This window comes from Bombus flavifrons, chromosome 5 (genome assembly GCF_040668555.2).
Source record: "Bombus flavifrons isolate JBK064 chromosome 5, iyBomFlav1_principal, whole genome shotgun sequence".
Lineage (NCBI taxonomy): Eukaryota > Metazoa > Arthropoda > Insecta > Hymenoptera > Apidae > Bombus > Bombus flavifrons.
The window spans coordinates 11,532,524-11,549,489 of NC_138446.1; the positions used below are offsets into that span (position 1 = coordinate 11,532,524).

Below are 16,966 nucleotides of genomic sequence, written 5' to 3' on the forward strand. Positions count from 1 at the left end.
TGATATTCTACATTAAGTTCAGGATTCATGAAACTCAAACACGAAATAACTTATCACGTGACAATCTTTATATCTCTATGGTTACAGCACTTACAGCTTACAGTTTACAGCCTACCGAATAGTCGAAAAACTGTGATAGAAGCTTAAGTCGTCCTTCAAAAAAAAACTTCATTTGTTAACCTCACTTTTTAAAAGTTTGCTCATTTCTTTAACTCATCGAGCCGAGCATATTAATATCTTTTCATTTAAAGCGGATGGTTAATAGCTTTACAATATAGTATTAATTAAGTTATGTCCTTTCTTACATTTATAGGAGAACTTGCTGATTTTTATGTAAGCTCAGTTAAGGATTAATTTGTAATCATTTTTGTAAGACCAAAGATTTTGTTCCATTACCTTTTATTATTTTTACGCATTATTTATTTTGATTTTTTATTAATTTTTTTAAATAATATATATTGTAACATTACGATATATACATATATCTTATTTAAAGTTTTATATATATATACAATACTATACGAATGCAATATATATGTATATGATATTCACGTTTTTTACAGACAGAATATGTAAAAGAGAAATATTGATAGTAATGTGATAGTAAAAGGTAAAATGTTGTAAAATAAAAATATTGCAGCAATTTAAATGATATTTTAAATAACAAAGAAATAAAGATCGACCCACAAGCATATATTAAATAAAGGAAAGTATTAGAAATAAAACCTATGCAACCACAGATTGAATCTGGAGCAGAATTGCTCACAAGGCTAAATGAAAAACCGAGCTTACATGGGCTCGAAGATACTTTGTTCTCTGAAGGTCCTCAGAACACAGATATTATAGAAATTGGTGGAGAACGATCATCTGGTAAGACTTTTCTTTTATCTCAAATGCTTGCAAGGTGTATCTTACCAAATAATTATGCAATCAAAGGCTGCAATGCTTCAGCTATTTTGATAAATACTGATCATCATTTTCAAACTTCAAAATTGGTTGAATTGATGAGCAGTATCATAAATACAGCCAATATATCATTTTCTGAAGCAATTGATACAGAGTTTGATAAGACAACTATTATTAAAGATTCTTTGCGCAACTTGCATATCATTGATTGTTATAATAATGAACAATTTTCTTTAACATTACATACACTGGATGACATATTCCTTGATAACACCAAAATTGCACTTCTTGCTATTGACAGCATAACAGCATATTATTGGCAAGACTGTGAAGATAATATTACTACAATTGATACATATATAAAGAAATTGATAAAAATTATCAAACTACAAACAACTCGATTTAATGTAGCAACTATATATACCAAATTATGTGACAGCATACATAACAAAAGAAAATATCTTACAAATAATATAGATTATAAAATACAATTGTGCAAGGTGTGTAATTCGACAAATTTTATATGTACATTAGAAACAATACAAATTATTAGGAAAATACATTATTCCATTTTATCCAATGGTATAAAATGGAAGATAGATGAAAGAGAAGGATGAATTCTATTACATTTACAAATTTTTCTATTATATCTACAAAAAAAAATAATTAAGGAAAGAATATTTTATCCACTATATCCAAAGGGTTTAATAATCTAGATCCTGCTAATATTATATGTGGTGATTTTTCATTACTATGTGCAGATACTACTTCTTGAATTACTTTTGCCTCTTCTGCAGTAATGCCTCCAACAACGTATATTAAAATATAGGGATTGTCTCGAGGATGACGTTTTGTTTTACCCCCTAAAATTAAACTGCAATGGAAGAAGATTTATAAATTCTTAATATTTAATATCATATTTTAAGAAATTTCATTCATATGAATTATTTCAAATGAAGAATTTTTACTTAAAGCCAGCTGAAATAAATGAAGATGATTTTTTATGAAGATCTCGTAGTTCTCGATTTATGTCTACACTAAATATATCCTTTGTAACTTGTTCTAATATACTAATGTATCGAGTTGATTCTTGAGAGCTTGGCTTCAACATACAAAATCTGCAAATAATTATTTCGTTATTAATATAATTTTGTTCAAAATAGATAATGTTAATTATTAAGAGAATAATTAAAAAAGAGAAGTTTTCATGTAGAGGTTTTACCTATAATCTTGCAGTATTAAACGTTGTTCCGCGATTAATCTCAGAGTATTGAGAATACGTGCTGCAATGTTACATGATGTTTCTTGCGCTACAGCAACATTGTCTCCACCTAAAATAACAAATGCAACTTTAAAATATTTTAAGAAGAACGTATCTCAAATAATATGTACCTAGTAGTAATAAATTACGCTGATAGGTTGATTTTGTATTCATCAAAGGACTTTCTTTTAAAATTTGGAAATCTTCAAAAATTGCATCCGCAATTGACTCTTCTAATCGGCGTTCTTGTTGTGTGGAAAATCGAATCTGCGTTCCCGCAAGTGAGTAAACATGTATCAGTAATGCTAATAAGTTTTCAACATCAAGTCCCCTGTGAATTCGCGTTCGTATAATATTACTCAACTAAAAAATTGTTTAATTTATATTTATTAAGTAGACACATATTGTCGTATAAATGAAATTAAGAAAAAGGTTTACCTGTACGAGTATACTCGAGGATTCTCGACTCACAGAAAGATTTTGCAAAGCTAATTTTTCTAAACTAGTAAGTAGTTCAATTTGATCAGCTTTTTGCGATATAGATGCTTCGATTATTGCTAAAATACACTATATTTCGAAGTGAAAAGAAGTAGCTCTAGGATTTGTCCATTGTTCAAAGAAATGAAAATTGAAAATTACCTGAAGTTTTTCTGTATGAATTATCATAGAATCAATACTGTTTGTAGATTGAATTTTGCTGAGAAGTTTTTCTAAGCTATGACCAGAAATCCTTGTTGGTGTTCTTAATTTTGGACTACCTTTTGCTAAAGTTATATCATTTAAAAATTGGTTAACTGTATTTAACAACCTTTTTCCTTTTTGTGAAATAAGAAGATCCATCATCTCATCTTCCATACTTGCTAAACAACCTGGTATTTCATATGATTTTAACACTTCCTTGAAACCCATAAAAAAAAGTAATCTATTATTCACCATCCACATAAATTAATAAAAACAGTTATATGAACAACTATATACTTATTTGTACCGTTACACTCCCAAATAGAAGTGACATATTAATGGCTACATCGTTATCATGATGAGGTAAATGAGGAAACGTACGTAATATTTTTGCAAGAAAAGATTCCATATTGTTACTAGTAGGTGTACAAAGATCTAATGTTCTGTCAATCAAAATAAGAGAGACTCCTATTTCTGAAGTTTCAGATAAATGCTATAGAAATAACAATAAGTAAAATTTATTTTTCATTAACTTATCTTAATTTATTTTTTCAGTGCCTTACTTTCTACTACTCACACTTTTATGATTAATACTAGACATATAATCTTCTAAATTCTTTGCAAGATGATCACTTAAATTTCCAAGTGAATAAATATCTAATTTAGCTCCTATACTATCAAATAGATTATAAAATGAATATGCTAAGAAATTCAATTTAACAAATGTATCTTTTGGAATATTTGTGTCCAGAGATGGCATTAAATCTCCAAAAGGAGGTGTTACAAATAAATCCTTATTTAAAAGGGCAATAAAAATCGGTACATAAATAATGTCAACAACAGGTTCCTACAAATTAAGCTTGTCTTAGTTATAACTGAAATAAATTTGGAACAAGTTTGAAGACAAAATAAATAATTGATTAACCAACTTGAGAAAGATTTCCTGAAGTCATCCAAACCTTAATGTCTTTCTTTAATTTATTGTAATCTAATTTTTCTTCAGCAGATAATGTTCCCAAATGGTTGATAGTGCTACAAGGTACACTGCAGTACACAATACAGTTCTGGAAAGTATTCTTTGCCAGAATCATTTTAATTGTTCGTTGATAAAATGCTGGATCACCAGATGTTGATATAATAACAGCTTTTTTAGTATCTTTTACTTCGACATACTAAAAATGACAAGAAATGTCTTTAATCATGAAATGGATTTAATGTCTTTCATCTTTTTAAAACTTCATTTTCTACTTCTTTTAAATCTTTCACAATCCTATAAATATATATACCTACTCGAAAATGATACATGCCAAACTCATAAACTGCAACTGCTCCAGCATCTTTTAATGCTAGATAGCCTTTACCAGCTGTGTACCAATGCAAACATTCAATTGCACAGTGATCTACATAAACTACTGCATCACATACTTCTGCAAAAATATTTTTCCAATATTCAGAGATAAGTTTTTTAATTTCTAAAATAATGTCTGTCATTTTTCTTTCCAAAATTTCAGTAGCGATCACTTCCTTGATTTCTCATTATCTATAACCTGTTTAATGATATACAAATCAACTTTTCTCCAAATCTTAATATTGATACTCTATTATGTATACAAATAACACATACGTGTATATGATTATATATATTAGTACATAATAACGAAGCTGCAATGAAGCAAGTTAGTCGAAAAAAGTACTTAGTTAACCTAATTTCTATATTATATATTATACAGTATCGTACAAAAAGATATACATATATTAAACAGTATGTACAGATATTGACATGTATACGTGTTCACACCTACTCTTCATATGCGTGCGCACGCGGTCTTGTTTGCGTATGGTTGCATATACGTACATATGTTGAACTTGGAGTATAAAGGACGTCTTTTATTTTATATTATTTATTACTTTATCACCATTAGCTACTACTTATAATCTATAATAGAATTTAAATATGAAATTTGAACGAAGAAAAAGAAAGTAGGACAAAAAAAGAATGCATATTCTTTTATTTGTATAAATTATAAAATTGAAAATTTTAACTGCTCAAATTCATCTTATGCAAGAAATTTAATACATAATTTAAATAAAACAGAAAATATATATATTTGAAAAAGCGATTTTATTTAAGTCCGTTTACATATTAAACAAAGTTTTGTTTAAAAGTAAAACATTGATTTTTTAAAATAGACAAATCGGTCATTAGTTCAACATTCAAATCATTGTCGAGTAATCGAACAATCATACGAAGATTTAGATTTCGATTTAAAGTACAGGTACAGCCATTTGTCGAAGAAAATTCTAACCTATAAAGGAAAATGATTGTGCGTCGGTGCGAATATTGTTTCGAGATAAAAAGGACAACAGTAAAAAACCTTAATTCTGCAAGCAACGCGTAACTACCGGTTTTAGGAATAACTTAATCGAATAAAAGAATTTAAGCCATCGTCGTTTTAAAAAAGAATTTAAATCGACGCGATTAGTTGAGATTCTTTTCTTATATTTTCTAACAATCATTTATTTTCTTCTAGTTTATCTAAATATTTTACTTTCCGTTAAACAAAGAAAATAAAAACAACTTATCTTATTTATCATTATATACAGGTATAGTTTTTTTATTAAATCAAGTGCAATACAGTATGTTATAATGATACATTTGACAAGTATGTAAGAAGCTTTGATACATTAGTAACCATTAATATCTAGAATCTAAGGAGGGAAGATTTTGAAAATTATTTCACGATACTCATTGTTCTCCTGGGTATGCTTAGTAATGTCATCGGCAAATAGTGTAGAATCCCTGGGAACACTGCAATGGGATATAATCGAATTAGCCAATCATTTGCGTCAAGAACGCCTGTTTGTTACTTCGGAACAGCAAAATTTACAAATACTCAATGAAAAGGTATGTAATAGTTAATTTTTGGTAACAAATAAATAAAAACATGGAAATGGTTTATGACATTTAAACAAAGAATTGTTTGGATTTTTTTTAGGTGTTATACGCATCATCCAATTTAGCACAACAAGCATGGATTACAGCGCAGCAAAGAGTTAATCTTAATCAGTTGATAATGTCTAAACCATACTGTACACCAGCATCTTGTTGTCAAAGAGCAAATACATTGGAAAATTCAAATTTTGTCGATGTGTACAAGTATTTACGTTATCAGACATGTTTGTCATATGGGGAATTCTTAGGTGCTCTTAGAAAGTCTCCAAAGCTAATTGCATCATGTTTAGTTGAGGGGGACAAATTACTACCAGACTCTGTGCAAACTATAGTCCAATCATTAGCAGCTGGTTTATATGGTAGTTGTTTATTACCAGAGGATAAAATTTTGGTTTTAAAGTTACTGAAACATCTAATGCTGCTACAAATTGTACCATCTGATAATCCTCGGAGATTACTCAGACACAGCACATGTGCTTTCTCTAGGTTTTATTCAGTTTTTCATGAGAGTCTATTTTCAGCAAAGTTTTTCTTAACTGCTGCTTTACATAACCCTATTGTACAGTTATTAATGGAAGATGAAATGTTTCTTGATATTGACCCAGATAAAGCACCCATAAGATTTCCTCCATCTGAAAGATTAAAGAAATTTGGCAAAGAAGGTACTGCAGAGTATGAAACAAAGCTACAACGTTATAGGCTCTGGACAATTAATTCTCTATTCCACATTACACAAAGATTTATAATCAGTATACGAGAAAATATGCATTGTTTTCCAAGTAGTGTATGTTGGTTGGTTAGACAGATGGCAGGACTTTTGGGAAAAAGTGGGAATGTTGATTCAAAAGAGGTACATGCAATGTGCACTGATTTGGTTTTTACATATTTCATATGTCCTGCAATAGTAAATCCAGAGCCATATGGTATCACTGATGCGCCTATTAGCTACATTGCCCGATTCAATCTCATGCAAGTTGGACAAATTTTGCAAATGCTTTCCTTAATGAAATACCAGGCTGTTGATAGCAAAACATTTGATCTATACAAGAAGTTCGATAAGGATTCCGTTTCTTCTATAATAGATGCGATGGTGGACGGTGCAGAAGAACTCGAGGACGAGCCTAATATCATCGATAATAATAAACTTCGAGGTCTTTCTCGCTCCGCTGCTTTATTTACAGAAACGGAATTGAATACATTAATTACGTTTCTGCAAACTATAGCTAAAGAAACTACGGTAGAAAACGCTTCACGGTCCGCTGCGTTTGAAAAGAAACAGTTGATTGATATGCTCTCTCAATTACCTTCCGGTTCCTTAACTACTAATAAATTGGCGAACAATGCTTCTGTTGAAACTACCAGCAAGAAGGGAGGTTTATTAGGAAAAGGTATGTCCAATCATTAGTTTTATTCCTTTGTTTTATCTTTTCTTTTTTAGTCCAATGACGAAATTCAGAATCGTCTCATACTTCACGATTTATATCGGGAAATACTGATATTAAATGTATTTTATTTGATATCCTAAAATTAAACTTGTCTTTCAAATGTACATGCAAATATATATTTAGCATTCTTCATAGGATTCATTGCATTTTTTTTAGATGAGAAATTTCCAAGTATAATCTTTAAACAAATATCTTTAACGTAAATCATTGATTAAAGAAATAAAGTACGTACAAAGTTACGCGTTCTTACGCGTGTATAATTCAGTATTTAAGGATAAAGTGAAAGACAAATAAAGAAGTCGTATTTACCAAAAGAAGGGATATTAAACTTTGATTTCTCTAGGAAAGGGTCGAGGAATTCGAGTATCATCATCGTCATCATACTCGTCTAATACGACTAATGACGGGGTAGATGAATTGAATGGCACTTCAACCCCTGAAGAAGAATCTGTTGACAAAAATCCTCAAGATGTTCTTGTAATTCCATTTGGACCAAATACAGGAGAATTCGTAGGACTTCTTAGTGAACAAAAGGTATACATTAGTTTTTTTAACCGTCTGAGACCCAAGCAGCGCGATCGCGCTGTTTCTATTTTGTGTCCCATTTCATTTGAACGCTACGGACGACTGACGGTATTTTGTATTTCATTGTTATCTTCTCAATAATTTTTATTGAACAAAACTTGAAATATATATAAACTAATAGTACGCATATATAATAATATATATGTATTTCATAAAGTAACAATTATAACGAGCGCTATTGCGCCGCTTGATTTTCTTCGCAATCGATTAAGACAAGCGCTATCGCGCTGTTCGGGATTTATCGACCCTGTTTTTTCAATGACTTCTGGGACTCAAACAGTTAACCGATATTTAACTAAATGATAATCAACTGTTTGTCAAATGATTACTTTTTCTGTTTTTTATATATATGATAGGTGTTATGCACAGAACTTCAATCCAATATAGATAATGGTTCGGTTAATCTAAATCTTTCTGATGACATATCCAATGTACATGACAGACAAAACAATTGTGGTGTTGAACGTACAGAAAGTCAAGAAAAAAAGACAAGATTTTCGCTATCTCATGATGAAGGTATTAAAATATTAGAAGTTAGTATTTGTACTTTATAAAGGATAATCATTAACATTGAATGTTATTAGTTTTATTCGATGGTTTTATCGGAAATACTTCGGATAATTTAGAAGCGGTATCAGAAGCTGCATCAAACCACAGTGTCGCTTCCTCTCTTGAATTGGAAACGGAAGATCAAAATGATAATCTCTCAGATATGGTATCTGCCAGTGTATCAGGACGAGGAACGCCTAATATATCAGGTTTTGTTAAATAAATTTTATTTAAGTGTAAGAGTAACGAGAATTGTATTGGATCATTTGACAATTGAATATAGGTCGTGACACCCCGTCATCTCAAATTACCGAAGGAGATGAAGGACGGACAGTGGGTGAAACTCGACAATTAGATTTACCTCCGTCGAATATACCAACCAAACAAAGTCGATGCGAAATAGATGACAAGTTCTGTAAATTCGAAATTAAAAAATTGATTGAAGGTATTTAAGAAATAAAAAGAAATAATTTCCTATGAATACACAATATGTTTATACATATTTTATTTTAACGTTTGCACTCGTACATTTTCAGGAGATGAAACTGTTTCGATGGTATCTGATACCTGGTCAACTGATGTTCTTGCTTCCGATAGCGAAATAATCGAGCAACAAGAGAAAGTATTGTATCCCCATTCGTCTGAGCAAACTCCTCCAGTTTTACCAACAACGTCAGAATCAGTACCACAAGCTGTACTAGATGTTAGCGAAACTGCATCTGAAGCATGGAGTACCGATGTATTAGCTAGTGATTCTGAAAGATTGACAGAGGTTGATACCGACGATACTGCTAGCGTTGCAAGGTATGCTATATAGATAATAAAAAAAAGAGACAATGGAGAAATAACAAAACAATATAAAAGAAAAAGAAAGATGAGGAAAATACAGAAAAAGTAGATGATGCATTAGTTATTGTCACATTTTAGATCTGATGATACCGCAAGATCCGAAATCGAAGTTGAACCTCGTAGCGAAGCTGAAATAACCGAAAAAACCATGATACAAGCGATTCCTCGTAAGAACAGTTAATAATTTTAAACACATCTTATTACTTAATATTCTTATTTTATATTCAATTCCTAGCACTTATATGAGTCCTTAATTTTTAGAAAATGTTACAACAACCGAATGTGTGTCAACAACGAATCTTAGATCGATATCGATAAGTCAGGAAAATATGCAATTTCCTACAACTGTTGTTCTTTCACCAACAAACTCTCTCTCGGCATCGTCCTTAAATGTAACTGGACAAAATGCAAGCAGGTCTGATTATCAATCAAGCGTGATAGAATATGTCGACAAAAATGCCAACAGCATTGACGGTAGCTCAACAAATTATGATAAATCCATATGCGAGGACAGATTAGTCCATCTCATAGACAAACTTCACATTGAGAATGGAAAAAGTCAAATGGAACAAACTGCTTCGACTCATAATCGTATCAGTGTAGCAGCAGTTGCGCCAGCTTTATTATTAGCCAATCATATATCACCGCCCACATTGTCGAGCACAGAAAAATCGCACAATACCAACATAAAATTAGAGGTTTGTTTTTTCTAAATTATTGTTATTGTTGTTCTTAGTGCTACTACTATTTTATTCTTACTATTATTATTATTGTTATTATTATATTATCTTTGGCTTCTTCGATGCAATTGCGCGTTTTTATATAGCATTCGACTGGTTGTTTAATAGTTACGGTATAGTTAATTTTCGAAGCGTGTTTTAGTCGCAGGAATTAGAAAGTAGCTTAGTCAGTTCGGTTGACGAAACTGTTAACGAAAATGGCCCGGACGGTGTTGTTGGATTAAGTACCGGGAGCTTGGCATCCAGCAGTAGTTCTGGTTCTGACACACGAATAAAAACTACAAGTTCGGAATTGCCAATATCGATGGGAGCAATGAATGAGAGTTGCGATATGACGATCAATGACTGTCCGAAACCAACCGTATCCAGCGGAGCCATACCAAAAAGTATTAGCTTCGATATGACTGCTGAACGCGGAGACAAGGAATTGTTGGACGATGATCAGAAAAATAAAAGAAGTTTTTTTGGAAAACTGAAAATGTCTCTGCGAAATCGGCGGGGTAAGGCGATTCGTGGCACAGACGATATCGGCAGATGTTACGATCGAGAAGCCATCGGCGATAATATTGACATAGGACGACATAGATTACGTAGAATAATGTCAGAAGATGTGTCATCAGCCGGTAACCCGAGCGGTGGTAAATATTGCTTTCTTTAACATTTTGCATTGTAATAATCGTTGTAAAGGCAAAACTAAGAAAAAGTAAAAATGGAGAAAAACATAGACACAAAGGAAGAAACGTTAATTTCAAGGTAATGAAAATTATTTAAAAATTTTCTAGATAGTACGGACGATATCTTAGCCAAATACAGGAGGAAACCGAGTGCAGCAAGCGATACGGAAGTATCTGTAGAAAGTAATCAGTCTCGTACGAAAGAACCTACCGAGGATGAAAGGCTTCTTATAGATCCGAATAACGTTGAGCTTTCCTACGCATTTGCTGATGCAAAAAGAAAATTGCGAATGGTACTAAGTACCGCTGATCTCCAACATATTCCTTGGAGTGCTGCATCCGAGGTGCTAAAGCTTGTAATCGTATTAAATGTTTCTTACAAATTGAAATTGAAACTGAACGTCATATTGCTAACAGAAAAAAAATAACAATTTACTTGTTACAGCGGAATTATTGGTCGCAAAAAGAAAATGAATTAGTCGCCTTCCTGCAGTTGCAGTTGGCAGAAGCTATCAATTTACAAGACAGAGCCTTGATAGCGCATTTACACGAAACACTACGTTGCGTTAGATTATTTAACGACGACGGGTGCAGAAAATTATTTAAATCATTGCGCGAAGATTACCAAAAACGATCTCCTTATATTGCGTATTTGATTAGATGTCGTCAAGGATTACTCTCTACATTGGCTCACTTGGATAGGTATAGTTACCGACCTTTTTAAAAGTATAAATATGTGCGCGCGCGCACAATTTCTTTAATAATATTCAAAGCAATGTTAATATCTTTACACAATTGTAGATTATGTATTAGAGTGAAATGTGATCGAGATGCTGTCAATAATCATCTTGTATCTGCTTGCGTGAAAGTTTTTTTAGAAAAAAAAGAATCCCTTTTACTACGTTTTTGTGATGAATTTAAAAAGTTAACATTAGCAGATGAAAAACAAGACTTGGTCGATAGCTTTCTAAGTAAACTTAATGCAAAAATAGACAATGATTCAATTTGGCAGTGTGAGTAAATGTTAATTAATTCGAGTTTACAAACAACTTGATATAATATATTAATTACTATGGTTGTTTGTAAATGATTGCACTGTCAATATAGGTGCTTGCGAAAATCAACTAAATTTGGCAAGAGTTGTAGTTGAAAGGACTGTAATGGCACGTGTTTACCACAACGCGCTTTATCCAAATGGAGATGGTGACGTTTATAGGGACCAATTACTTCATGATCATATTAAAAAACTGGCCAATGTTGTAACACCGAACCACAAGGATTTACGAATTCCTAAAATATACCATTACGAATGTCCCTGGCCATGGGCTCAAGCGGAATTAGCTGTGATATCAGCATATAAGACACCTAGAGATAAGTTGCAATGTGTCTTTCGTTGTGCTACCACCATCATGAACTTGCTTTCGATGGCAACCGAGAGGGGAGTACCCGCAGCCGATGATCTAATTCCTGTATTAGTCTACGTTATCATTAAAGCAAGTGTTTCATTCCATTTTTTCTTTTCAACTTGTATGTGTATATACAAGTTGGTTATTAATATTTGACACTAAGGATAGTAATAGTTTCTTCGATTATATTTTCAGACTAACCCACCGTCCTTGCTTTCCACTATACAATATGTGGATAGTTTCTATGGGAATCGATTAGGAGGAGAAGAACAATATTGGTGGACGCAATTTTGTTCCGCGATTGAATTTATAAAGACTATGGATTAAGTTGCACTTAATAACAAGTTATCGCCGGAACATGTAGAAATAGTGTATCATAATTTTCATTGTCGCTGTCGTCATATCTTTTCAATAATTTTTATTATTACTATCACGTTATTATAGTCGTAATATCAATCTCCATATCATTTCTTCTCGTGAAATTGTTATTCTCATCCTTTTCAATAGCTTTATTGTTATTGCTGTCTATTATTTTTGTTAAAATTGCTTCTACTATTATTATTTCTATTGTATATCTAACAGATATTTCTGCTAATCTTGCTGTCCTTACCAACATTACTAGCACCACTCTCATTGTCACATTTATCTTAATTTCAAATATCAATTATTATTATTATCGTCACTATCATCATTGCCATCATCATCATCATCATCGTTATTATTATTTATATTATTAATATGTAATAATAATAATAATAATAATAATAATAATAATAATAATAATAATAATTGTTGTCGTTATTACTGTCAACATTCATAATCTTACAGTATGGCATTGTACATTGCAATCAGTATTGATATTACTAATATCATTATTTTCAATTTTTTTGTTTTCACATTATATATAACAATGATTTCTAAGCACAAAGTGATTCTAGTTATTCCTTTTTAAAACTGTCAATAACAAGCCACTATAGTAAACATATTGTATATTGTTTTTTTATCTTAGGAAATGCATCTACCTTTCAACGATTTCTCTAGAATAAAGTGCCAAAAACAAAAAATTCATTTCATATATAAAATATCAATTTTAATCAAAAGATAAGCCTATATAGAGAAGGAATTCATATTGTATTTGTTTAAACACAAAATTCTAAATCCATTGCTGATATTACTTTCTAAACTAACACTATATTAACTCAGTTAAATAATAGACACCATATACATATGTATGTATGTAAATACAAGTAATTTTTATTAGTCGTGTTTAGTAATATTATAGATAAGATACTTACAAAACCTGGTTTTTTGTATGTCTGTGCTAACATATCTTACAATTTTTACAAATTAGAATAAAATAATTACGTTTAAAAGTAATAGATAGAAATTATAATGATTCATAAACCAATTCTTTTAAATAGTTCTTTGTGACAATTAAAACTTTTTCATTTTTTCTTTTTCTCTTTTTTTGCATATTGTATCGTGTAAATTAAAATATTTTCCAATATATTCAGTAAGCTTTAATTTAATTCCTAAATAGTTCAAGAATTTGCCTTGTACATCAAGAAATTTAATTTTTAAATTTTATTATAGTATCCCTATTTGTTCCCCAATCATTTTTTGGTAATATAACATTGTACATAATCTGTCTTCTTATCCATCTGCCGCCGCTAGATGGTTATAGTGTTCCATGGTTCTATGGTGTCGGTCAAACATCTATTCTAATAATGTTTATGATTAGATGTGATGGTTTAACTAGAGTAGATATATTTATAATATGAGTTACTTGTATTTTACATACATTAACAGCGAATTTAAAGTTAGGTACGAAATGAAATAAATTATATTGAAATTTGTTTTTATTATATTATAATGTTATATATCGTAGTTTAAAAAGAAATCTATTGCAGAGGTTATTGTAAATGTTGTAAAAATAAAGGTTAAATTTAAATAAAATAATTTTGTTAATGCTAACCAATTGGATCATTCAAAGACGTACTATATACACATGCACGTGAAAATACAGTAATATGATGTGACACATGGTTTGAAGTAATAATAACAATAATTTAAAATAGCGAAAAATAATTAAATAAGAATATAAAATGTCGAGACGTCCAGAACATCTAGCACCACCTGAACTGGTAAGAATAAACATTTAAATTGATTGTGACAGTAATGTTTTTATCTACCTTCTTTTTTATTGCAGTTCTACAATGAGTTAGAAGCTCAAAAATATACGCAAAAGTAAGATCTCTAATAATATATATATATATATATATATTTTTTAATTATTATAGCCTTTGACTTTAAACAAATATATTTGAAAACTTGTTTTCCATAGTTCTCGAATGATAGATATACAAAATCAAATGTGTAGACGGGCCATAGAACTTCTTCTTCTACCAGAAGATAAGACTTCTTTACTCTTAGATATTGGTTGTGGTTCTGGTTTAAGTGGCAGTGTAATTGAGGAAGATGAACATGTATGGATAGGAATCGATATATCTTCAGCAATGCTTGGCAAGTATATCGAAAATTGTATACTTTCAATAAGATAATATTTTGTTTAATTTTAACTATTTTCATTACATGTATCCGACAGGTGTAGCATTAGAAAGAGAAGTAGATGGAGATTTAATTTTAGGAGATATGGGCCAAGGAATGCCATTTAAAGCAGGATGTTTTGATGGAGCAATTAGTATTTCTGCATTACAATGGTTATGTAATGCAGATAAAAATTCACATGACCCATCAAGACGATTATATAAATTTTTTTCTACCTTGTTTTCATGTTTGTCGAGATCAGCTAGAGCTGTGTTTCAATTTTACCCTGAAAATAGCGAACAGATTGAATTAATTACAACACAAGCAACAAAAGCAGGCTTTTATGGAGGCGTGATTGTAGATTTTCCAAACAGTACTAAAGCAAAAAAATATTTTTTAGTTTTAATGACAGGTGGACCTTCTGTTCTTCCACAAGCTTTAGGTGTGAATGAACTTAACTCAAGTGTCTCTTACACATCTAGAAGGTTAAGTTCTGCATTGCTTTGATTTATGTTAAATTATTGCCCAGTTTCTAATTTTATTATTGTTATTTAATTTGATCTCTTTGTTTCTTCAGGGAACGGATGAAGAAAACCAAAGGCAAATATCTGAAGAATAGTAAAGAGTGGATTATTGAAAAGAAAGAAAGACGTCGAAAACAAGGAGGGAAAGTTCCAGAAGATTCAAAATATACTGGAAGGAGAAGATGCGGGAGATTTTGACAAACACTAGTCTGGTCCTCATTCATTTCTGAATTTCTAGTTTGAGAGAATAAGCATTTATTTACTAAACAGGCACAGGCATATTTGACTTTGTTCTTCAAAAAGGAATTGTTCATAATAAAAAGAAAGAACTTAACCTCTTTCAGATCTTTTGTCTTCTACATTTTCAACATTTATACATTAGAAGAAAAATATTATAAGAGAATAATAGAAATATATAGATATTGTAAAAGAATTATAATTTACCATTTGAATATTTATTGTATAAAGACAAACAAATATGTACTTAACACTCCTTGTTCTATATATGTATTTAAAAATTGTCTACCTTATATTGTACAGTAATTTAATCAGGTAATAAGAATTTAGCCACACTTTTGCGAACATCAGGGTGTAAAGCTTTTTTAAGTTCTTCTCTATCTAACCAACAGTGCTTTACATTGGGAGAAATATCTCCACTTATATATTTTGCTAAAAAGTAGAAAATTTTTGCCCCATTTTGGCCTTTCTCTTGTATATTTCTAGGATATTTATATTGATAAAATCCAATTGGTGCATTGCCATAAAATTGTACTTTGATGTTATTTCCGCACAATTCTTGTACAGTTCTATATGCAGTCTGAAGTGGTAGAAACAAATATTTTGTTGGTATTTACACAAAAAAAGATTGTGAAACAAAAATAAAAGTTATGTAGTTCTTACTTGTATCATAGTTTCTCTATGTCTTCTTATACTTTGTGGGGGAATCCAGAAATTAGAATTGCCAACTTTTTGTTCTACTAATAACATTAAATTTTTATCTAGCTTGCGTTTCAGTGATACAACTGCATTATCTTCTTCAACTTCTATAATTACAGAAGTTGAATGTAGAAGGTATTACAATTACCATTTAGAAAAATAAAATCATACATAGATACATACCACTTATTCTTGGAGCAAATTTAAAGTTTTTGAATTCTTTTTCCCAAGAATCTTCAATGTCTTGCATTGTTTCCTTAGAAATAATATTATCTGTTTTTCCATCAGATGCCTGTGTTCTCTGATGTTTGTCCTTTTGTTTTCGTATTTCAAAGTCTGATATCATACTGTTTTCATATTCTTTCTGTTGTAGCATGTTTTGGTATCTTGCTTCTATATCTAGCATGGGTTTTGTAATTACTGGATGACGTTCTAAGCAAACAGCACTTAATAAATCCCATTTTTCTACAACGTCTATGTCTTCTTGCTCTGATAATGTTCGAAATATAACCTTAGATGTTGATGAAATACCTATGTCAAAGGTTTTCTTTAAAGGATGGCTTAATAAGATTGTACGACAATAAAATATATTCGATCAATTTATAAAAAACATTTTAAATAATAAATACAGCTATAACAAATTAAAATACATTAAAATTACCTGGTGTTAAAAAAGATAAACCATTCGATGTGCGTAATGTTAAAATTCTTCTAAACATCATTATTCCATACTTTGAGAAAAGAAAAGTTAAAAGTATATTTTTTAATTAAAAAATAAAGATAAATAAATAACAAATAGTAGTAGAAACTTTCACAAAACTATATATATATGCAGTAATGTTGCATTACCGACAACTACGATTTTTAAATTATAAAGTAATTGATACAGTGATCACAATACCAGCTGATA

General features: G+C 30.6%; 5 protein-coding genes across 14 annotated transcripts; 3 read left to right on the plus strand and 2 right to left on the minus strand.

The window, feature by feature from the left end:
- Positions 1–563: 563 nt before the first annotated feature.
- Positions 564–4,629, minus strand: LOC138179885 (sec1 family domain-containing protein 2). Of its 5 annotated transcripts, none has more exons than XM_069113120.1 (11): positions 4,473–4,629; positions 4,139–4,395; positions 3,778–4,020; positions 3,426–3,695; positions 3,156–3,341; positions 2,807–3,064; positions 2,606–2,734; positions 2,299–2,530; positions 2,129–2,237; positions 1,875–2,024; positions 564–1,780 (listed from the first exon to the last, which is right to left on the minus strand). In XM_069113120.1, the coding sequence occupies exons 2-11, from the start codon at positions 4,337–4,339 to the stop codon at positions 1,573–1,575; spliced, it is 1,986 nt and encodes a 661-aa protein (XP_068969221.1). In that variant the 5' UTR covers positions 4,340–4,395; positions 4,473–4,629; the 3' UTR covers positions 564–1,572. The 5 variants fall into 5 exon arrangements, with proteins under 5 accessions (XP_068969221.1, XP_068969223.1, XP_068969222.1 ...); XM_069113122.1 differs by having other exon boundaries at positions 4,139–4,388; positions 4,473–4,617; XM_069113121.1 differs by having other exon boundaries at positions 4,139–4,622.
- Positions 729–1,523, plus strand: Xrcc2 (X-ray repair cross complementing 2). The gene has a single exon (XM_069113138.1). The coding sequence runs from the start codon at positions 729–731 to the stop codon at positions 1,521–1,523; it is 795 nt and encodes a 264-aa protein (XP_068969239.1).
- Positions 4,630–4,677: 48 nt separating the features above from the next.
- Gapvd1 (GTPase activating protein and VPS9 domains 1) lies at positions 4,678–12,838 on the plus strand. 5 transcript variants are annotated; one of them, XM_069113117.1, is made up of 17 exons: positions 5,136–5,243; positions 5,380–5,452; positions 5,555–5,753; positions 5,845–7,189; positions 7,590–7,780; positions 8,188–8,347; positions 8,416–8,589; positions 8,664–8,825; positions 8,917–9,184; positions 9,308–9,405; positions 9,491–9,927; positions 10,112–10,607; positions 10,752–10,987; positions 11,089–11,345; positions 11,445–11,656; positions 11,751–12,136; positions 12,245–12,838. In XM_069113117.1, the coding sequence occupies exons 3-17, from the start codon at positions 5,622–5,624 to the stop codon at positions 12,374–12,376; spliced, it is 4,686 nt and encodes a 1,561-aa protein (XP_068969218.1). In that variant the 5' UTR covers positions 5,136–5,243; positions 5,380–5,452; positions 5,555–5,621; the 3' UTR covers positions 12,377–12,838. The 5 variants fall into 5 exon arrangements, with proteins under 5 accessions (XP_068969219.1, XP_068969216.1, XP_068969220.1 ...); XM_069113118.1 differs by lacking the exons at positions 5,136–5,243; positions 5,380–5,452 and adding an exon at positions 4,678–4,828 and having other exon boundaries at positions 5,453–5,753; XM_069113115.1 differs by having other exon boundaries at positions 5,131–5,452.
- An 890-nt stretch (positions 12,839–13,728) lies between these two features.
- On the plus strand, positions 13,729–15,465 carry LOC138179522 (18S rRNA (guanine-N(7))-methyltransferase). Of its 2 annotated transcripts, XM_069112374.1 has the most exons (6): positions 13,729–13,873; positions 13,960–14,193; positions 14,259–14,296; positions 14,394–14,572; positions 14,655–15,081; positions 15,174–15,465. In XM_069112374.1, exons 2-6 carry the CDS (start codon positions 14,155–14,157, stop codon positions 15,316–15,318), a joined length of 828 nt encoding a protein of 275 aa, XP_068968475.1. In that variant the 5' UTR covers positions 13,729–13,873; positions 13,960–14,154; the 3' UTR covers positions 15,319–15,465. The 2 variants fall into 2 exon arrangements, with proteins under 2 accessions (XP_068968475.1, XP_068968477.1); XM_069112376.1 differs by lacking the exon at positions 13,729–13,873 and having other exon boundaries at positions 13,898–14,193.
- mRpL46 (mitochondrial ribosomal protein L46) lies at positions 15,340–16,919 on the minus strand. The gene is made up of 4 exons (XM_069112377.1): positions 16,718–16,919; positions 16,240–16,587; positions 16,021–16,163; positions 15,340–15,937 (listed from the first exon to the last, which is right to left on the minus strand). The coding sequence occupies exons 1-4, from the start codon at positions 16,776–16,778 to the stop codon at positions 15,665–15,667; spliced, it is 825 nt and encodes a 274-aa protein (XP_068968478.1). The 5' UTR covers positions 16,779–16,919; the 3' UTR covers positions 15,340–15,664.
- Between the last annotated feature and the right edge of the window lie 47 nt (positions 16,920–16,966).